General features: G+C 35.1%; 1 protein-coding gene across 1 annotated transcript; it reads right to left on the reverse strand.

Moving 5' to 3' along the window:
• Positions 1-1,936: 1,936 nt before the first annotated feature.
• LOC142618948 (2-oxoglutarate-dependent dioxygenase 19-like) lies at positions 1,937-6,437 on the reverse strand. The gene is made up of 4 exons (XM_075792011.1): positions 6,163-6,437; positions 5,474-5,694; positions 2,927-3,254; positions 1,937-2,362 (listed from the first exon to the last, which is right to left on the reverse strand). The coding sequence occupies exons 1-4, from the start codon at positions 6,385-6,387 to the stop codon at positions 2,120-2,122; spliced, it is 1,017 nt and encodes a 338-aa protein (XP_075648126.1). The 5' UTR covers positions 6,388-6,437; the 3' UTR covers positions 1,937-2,119.
• Positions 6,438-7,643: the final 1,206 nt, after the last annotated feature.

Consider the following 7,643-nt stretch of genomic DNA (forward strand, 5'->3'; position numbering starts at 1 on the left):
CCTTTGCAACCTTCCCTGCCTTATAAGGGCCTCGATCTGTTGTTTCAAGTCATAACAGTCCGTCGTATCATGGCCGTGGTCACGATGAAAACGGCAATATCTATCTCTTGGCCTCTTGTTCGAATCTCCCTTCAACTTGCCTGGGAATGTCAAGCTTCCTTCATCTTTGATTTGCATAAGCACTTGGTCAATTGGGGCTGTGAGGGGGGTGAAACTTGTAAACCTCCCTGAAGGTGGTTTGGGTCTCCGGTCTTCTCGTCGATCTCTGGTTCTATCTTCCTGTCTTTCCCTTTTCTTTGGTTTATAGTCGTCTCTGGCCAGCAAGGCATCCTCCGCGTTCATATACTTCGTCGCCCTGTAATAGACATCGGACATAGTCTTTGGGTCATTCTTACATAGGGAAAATAAGAACTTACCCTCTTGTAACCCGTTTGTGAATGCTGCCACAAGTGTCTTGTCGTCTGCCTCGTCTATCGAGAGGGATTCCTTGTTAAAGCGGGCTATATAAGACCTTAATGTCTCACCTTCTCGTTGTTTAATTCCCAGTATACATGCAATAGACCTCTTATGTCGATGACTTCCAATGAAGTGTGATACAAACTGTGCACCTAATTCCTTAAAAGTGCCGATGGAATTAGGCGTCAACCTGCTGTACCAATCCCTCGCAGGCCCTTTCAAGGTGGTGAGGAAAGCCCTGCACATGATTTCGTCCGGTACACCCTGAAGATGCATTAGTGTTCTGAAAGACTCCAGGTGATCCAACGGGTCCTTGGATCCGTCATAGTTTTTCACATGGAGCATTTTAAACTTTGAAGGGACGGGGCATGAATTCACCAACGCTGTGAATGGTGAATCCGTTCTATGGACTAGGTCGTCCAGATTGCTGGATACCCGTCCCTTAAGGGCGTTCATCATTGCATCCATACGTTCCCTCATCTCTTGCATTTCGGTGGCTATGTGAGTCGGCACAGGGTCTAAAGCAAGTGGTTGATTGGTTTCTTGTCGCTCGGGTCTAGTCGGAGCGTTGCTGCCCTCAAGTCTTTCCGCGTTCCTTCCTTCGGGACTAGCGCCCTCCTGATCTTCCTGTGGTGCACTCTGATGTGCGGTTATTTGCCGCAACTGCTCTTCCAAATCATGATTCTGCTTAGTGAGGCGCTCAACCGCCGCCGCAAGCGTTTGGACCTGCCTCTCCAAAGCGGTGGCGCGTGGTTCGTCGCTTTGATTGTTGTTCGTTGCCATCGATCGGGTGAGTGCCATGCAACTCTTCGTCTCAGGGATAGAGCGAGGCTAAAATAATCCGAAGTTTTTCTTCCTCCTCCTTTCCCCACAGACGGCGCCAACTGATGATGCCGAAAATATCACCAGTGAGTTGCAAGCGCTCCTCAAACGAAAGCAATACCTGCAAAAAGAAAACAAAGGACCTAGAAGAGAGCACCGGTGTGGTGTCGGCCGAATACCCTCCGAAGGTCAAGTTAGAGTCTTGTTCCTTTAACCCTAGAGTGCCAGAGTTAAGAATATTGTGCGTACCTTCATATTTAGGGTTTCTGAGGTATTTATATTGAGTGGAATTACCTTTCTTTTAGGATACAACTTCCTTCTCAAGTTTATTTCCATATAGGAGTCTTCTCAAACGTGTGTCGCAAGAAGTCCAAGTGCGCACGTTTGCGTGGGGATAACGCAAAAGTTCATCTGAAGCATATCAAATTATATGCCACCTGGAAACTACAATTAATACATACATGACGGGTACTCAGCAAAAGTTAACCGTCATAGTCGCGTCCCTTCAAGTCCTAACCGTCTTCATGATCTCCGTCCCTTCAAGTAATATGGGAATATTCATCTTCCATTTTTTATCCCCTTCAAGATTCAATATTTATTTCTTTTAAAAAAGATTTAATATTTATTATGACCGCAAAGTTTTCAAGACAAGGTACATAGGTAATCCTTATTTATCTCATAAGAGCATCACACGTACAGAACTAGAAAATTAAAGAAAATAGAAAATAACATAAATACAAATCACCAAACATAATTTGCATGCAAATTCAGCTTGCATGTCTTATTAGGCAAACGGATTATCTCCAAGGAGCTACGTGATTAGGAACCAACACGTAGTCTTTCAAAGTCGAACATTCTTCAAGCATGATTTTACGTCAATTTCGTGGTACTGATTAGCTTCCAATAACTCTTTATAAGTCTTCACAAGGTATGCTGGGGGGTGATGCTCGTCTACACACTCTGGCAGAGGGCTCACCATAGTATCCAATGATGGTCCAATAAACAGTGGTAAGCTTATCCGCCTTACATTGTTGTTTAGCACCACTCGATGGAAGACACTCTTATACTTCCCATTAGTTAGAATCTGTCATAAGTTCATAGCGTGTGTGTATATATATATATATATATATATATATAGAGAGAGAGAGAGAGAGAGAGAGAGAGAGAGAGAGAGAGAGGTAAAAAGGTTAACAATAATTTTTGTGCAATAGTAAAAATAGCAAAATGTCTCAATTTAGATATGCAACAAAATATTTTAGCTTAGGATTGTTTATTACGTGTGTTTTTATAAATTGAAAATGTGACTTTAAGTCACATTTTCAATTTTAAAAACATAAGTGTGTGTATCATATAGGATCTGTTTGGGATTCGTTTATTTTGTTAAAACTGAAAATTTTTTTGCTGAAAGTACTGTAAATAAAGGTAAAAGTTAGCTAAAATAGTATAGTGAGACCCATAAATAACAGCAAAAATAAGCTAAATAATAAAATAAGTTCGCAAATTTCATCCATACTAAACGCATGCTATATATAATAATTATTACCCTTTTTAGTTTTACTAACTGTAAAAAGTAGAAATGAGGTAAATAAGAAAATGAGGCACGGTTTTGCATGGAGATCGAAGAGGGTAATTATGAACTTAATTGTACCTCAATTTGGTCAGCAATGCTGACAACAATTGAATTAGGTTGAGGATTTGCATTAATCCATTTCCCATGATGCTCTAGCTGAAGACCATTACTTAAACCTGGTAGGAGAAGGATTAGGAGCCCAGGGTCATAATGAGGAGCCTGACCTAATTGATTCTCAGAATACGGACGGAGTAGATAATCATTTGGTGTAATAAAGTCGCAGCCTGATTCTAGCTTCATTCTTTTCTCTATGTAGCATTCTTCAAATCCCAAGGTTTTTGATATCCCTCTAAGTAATTGGATTCCCACTTCTCTCAATCTTTTGATACACTCTTGTAAGACCTCACTGTAGGCAAGAAGAAAATGACTTCATGGGTTAATGAGACATTGATAATGAAAGTAATCGTGTAATTGAATCATGTGTACTTAATTATTGATCATATATATGTGATTCAAAACACAGAAGAAAAATAAATGAAAAATAAAAAAAAAACACAATCACAGATGATTGAATCTTGCATGTGCATAATCTCTATTACAAATTTACAAGCAAAGTGCATCATTATTTTGTGTCTTATTTATAGAAATATTGTTTTCTTTCATTTAAATGACAAAATATTCATCTAAATCTGTTTTGGATGAACCTCCTCCAACTAATCATGTAACCATTTAGGTAATTCTCAATTTATATCTTAATAATCATATTGTTTTAATCTTCATGTGGTGAAATTGAATTTTCCTCCAAGATGGTTTGGAAAAAAATTTTGTCCATATTAATGCTTTATTCTACGCTATTAGTTTTCGTATTCCATTTATGTGGGATGTAAATGATTTTTCCTAATTTATATGTAGCCATAATCACGCAGTAATTCTTTCTTCCGATCTTATTAATACATACATATATATATATATATATATATATATATATATATATATATATATTACATTTTACATTTTCATACTTGAATCTAATTAATTCACTTAATAGACAACAAATATATTTGTTGTTCTTAGAGTCCATTTGAATACAGCTGAAAACTGAAAACTGAAAACTGAAAATACTGTAGCAAAATAATTTTTAATGTGTGAATAGTACTGCGAGACCCACTTTTAATAAAAAAATTGCTGAAAAAGTGATTGTACAGTGCGCGCACAGTACGCGCACAATGCGCGCACTGCGTTTTGTCCCCTCAGTCTGAAACGCGGCAGGAAAAAAAAAAAAAAAAAAAAGCTGAAACGTGAAAACTCAGACACGATAATCCCTATTCAAACTCAGCCTTAATCTTCTTATTAATATCATTACTCTCTCTCTCTCTCTCTCTCAAAATGGTTAGGTCTATATATTGGATGTCATTTTAAAAAATACGCATGAACAATTTTATTAATTCAATTTTTTATATTAAAATTAGAACAATTCACTAAAGCGATTTTGCACTAAAGCTTGGAATTTGTCGGTTTAGTTTAAAGCTAGTTTTCAGCTTTAATGGGGGAGGGGAGGGGAGTGGAGAGAGCCGAAAAATGCTATTTAACAAAATGAAAAAATGGGTGGTAAATTTTTCGAAAACGATATCAAGCACACCTTACTTGATAATTACAAAATACCTTGAAATTGTTACACCTGTTTGGTAAACAAATTAATAAAAGAACTATTTTTTATATAAAAAAATTGCTTACAAAAAATAAGAGAAGGGGATTTGAACTCTTAAGTTTTTTTTCATGAAGAGAATCGGGTAAAGCTATTAAGTTGTACACTTTAGATAATATATAAATTTAAATATTTTATTTTATAAATATTTTCTTATTCTAGAATATGAATGATTCAAGTAATGACCAATATTTTTATTATTATTTATAAAAAAAAATATGAGCATTTTTGAAATTTCAAAGTTTTTATGAAATTTCTCTTTCAAAAAGGAAAAATACTAATCTTATTAAAATTCTGCTTTCTTGGACTATAAAATACTTACTTTGGGATTAGAATGTTAAAAGTCTTCTTCTTTTTTTCCTAGTTAATTTACTAATTTAAGTTTTTTTTTGGTGATAGGATTTACTAATTTAAGTTATAAAAATATAATGTTGAATGTAAATAAAATATAGGCTAATTATATCTATATGTTTGCTTGCTTATAAAACTTAGATAATGGAGAACAAATCTGATAAATCATCTCTTTCTCTCTAATACTGAGTAATTTCAATAAAGTTGAATTGAAATTTGAAAGTGCTATTTTTTGTCAAAAGTTTTGGTTTTTATATATATGTTCTTAGAAATTTATTTATCACTGTTGCCATCATCAATTCTTCAAAAAACATTTCTCAAACCTTTTTATTTATTTATGGCAACATTATTTTGTTTGTGTAGAAGAATTTAGGGTAGACTCTAAACTTTGAAGTCAAGGTAAATTACTCTGAAATCGTATTCATTCCTTGCTAAACGAAACACTGAACTAGTGTTTTTAGCTGAATCTTGCTTAATGCTTTCTGTCTCTGTTTTTTTTTTTTTTCGAAGTAAGGACAAAGAAAAAGAAATATGGAAGAGGAAAGCGGGGTGTGGTTTATGAAGATTACGTTAAACCCGCAGGTTTGGTAGGGCAATGAAAGGTAGGATGTACGGCCATCTTGATGAACTCTGAGCTCACTAAGTCACTGTCCCGTTTGCCCCAGCGGATCCTATCCATTGGATCATTTGACTCATACTCTTTCTTCTCCTCCTCATTTAGATCAAAGAATTTGGCTAATGCTTCGTACACTCTACTTATCAAGCTATCCGACATTCCATGATTAATCACCTGCCAAAATATCAAGTTGACTACTCAAGCTCATGCACATAAAGAACATGAAGTCAAATGATAAATGTGGTTCCTCAACATCAATATTGTAGCTTTGTATGTCTCATCTATAAAGATAATATAATAAACTGTTATAAAGTCTAGAATTACAAGAAGTTAACTGACACATTATTCATCACATAAGGTAGACATATTATAAAAAAAATGTAATACATATTGATGTGATAATAAATGTAATTAGTATCACTTCAACAAGATGATAATTTAGTGTTTTTTTATTATTTTTTGTGATGGGTGATATATTAGTTTATAAGATTTATGTAATAGAATTTGTAGTATCCTTAATATCAATTAACTAAAAATGATGTTACTCTAATTATAAACTTAAATGAACTTTAACCATAATAGTCCATAATAACAATTCTTAAAAAATTTTGAAAAATATTATAACACGTTTATTTTTCATACCATGAAAGAACCGTACTCCAGGCACGCATTCTGGAGGTCTTGCATGGTTTTAGACCGTTGATTATGGTCATCAGATGTGAGCATTGAGTAGTCTATGACGGGAATGGGATCATCTGCTCCTGAGAAGGAGCCATCAGCGTTAATGGAGGAGCCATTTGAGTCAACCTGTGGTGTGTAATATGGATGATTTTTTGTCTGATTGACTGCTGCATTTGTTTCCGCCATTTTGAGAGAGAGAGAGAGAGAGAGAGAGAGAGAGAGTTGGCGCAAATAGGCTTTAAAAGTATAGAACTAGGTGAGATAGTGTACCAATAGCTAGAGCCGCATGAGACAATTTATAGGCACTTATCATGCTCCGTAGCTTTGTAATTCATGGATTTTGAGTTCAAAACTTCTTATCCACATTTTGGGGGCAGATTCATCATCAATTTTAGCAATAGGAATTTGTCTTAAAACATTTTGCATATGTTATTTGCATGTTGGTAGGTTGTCTTTCACAATCAAATTGTGAAGAAAACTTATAACGTGGGAAGCTTTAACGTTTTCTTACGTGAACAAAACGTATTACGTGGAAACATTTGAATTTTAGTAAGGAAAGAGTTTCTTTCCTTGACGTTTCTCCTTCCATGCATGCAATATTTTCTACTGGTAGGGTATAGGGTTTAATGCATTGTCCTTCGTTTGTCTCCTTTGTGTAGTGTTGGTTTGTCCTTCATGTTTTCTATATTCCTACAGTTAATCTCTAGAGCGAGTAAGGACAAATAATTACCCCAAAAAGGATATCTCATTTTAGTATGATTCATAAATCATAAAAGATAAACACAACCCATAACTTGAATTTCCCTGTCAAATGGTTTGTCCAGCCTGGTTGGACTAGGCAGGGAAACTTCTTCCCTCTTGACCTTGTTATTTTGAGGTTATATTTAGTAATGATGCAAAAAATTGTCAGTTGAATCACTCGTCCAATCCAAAACTTTTAACGGTCGTTTAAGATCTAAAAGGAAAATAAAACTAATCAAAGACACCACCGGGGTGAGCCTTGATGGGGAGCCTTCAATACTTGAGTCAATATCAACTCATATATTTTGTATGTAAATTGTATTTTGTAGTATTTTTCTCATACTTTAACAAGTGAGGCAGGTTGTCCCTTTATAGGTGATTTGGGTAATTATTGTACATAATTAGAAGTGATTATTACCTTGCGTGTAACTGTCATTGTATTAATGGTAGTTTAAGGTCAATGAGTAATTGTCATCAATTAATGTGTTGAATGTGCTTGAATGGTTTTATCTTTTTCTTTGATGGCTTGCTAATGACACAATCAAGGTGGACAATCTTAGTGATTTTTCTATACTCATCATCTAGTATTCAAAGTTTGCCTCGATTTGGTACTACTCTCGCAACCTGCAATGAACAATGTTATGCATCGAAGTATATATATCCAATAAGGGCATAATTTAGAAAGTAAATGCAAGTGTAAG

Source organism: Castanea sativa, chromosome 12 (genome assembly GCF_040712315.1).
Source record: "Castanea sativa cultivar Marrone di Chiusa Pesio chromosome 12, ASM4071231v1".
Classification (NCBI taxonomy): Eukaryota; Viridiplantae; Streptophyta; class Magnoliopsida; order Fagales; family Fagaceae; genus Castanea; species Castanea sativa.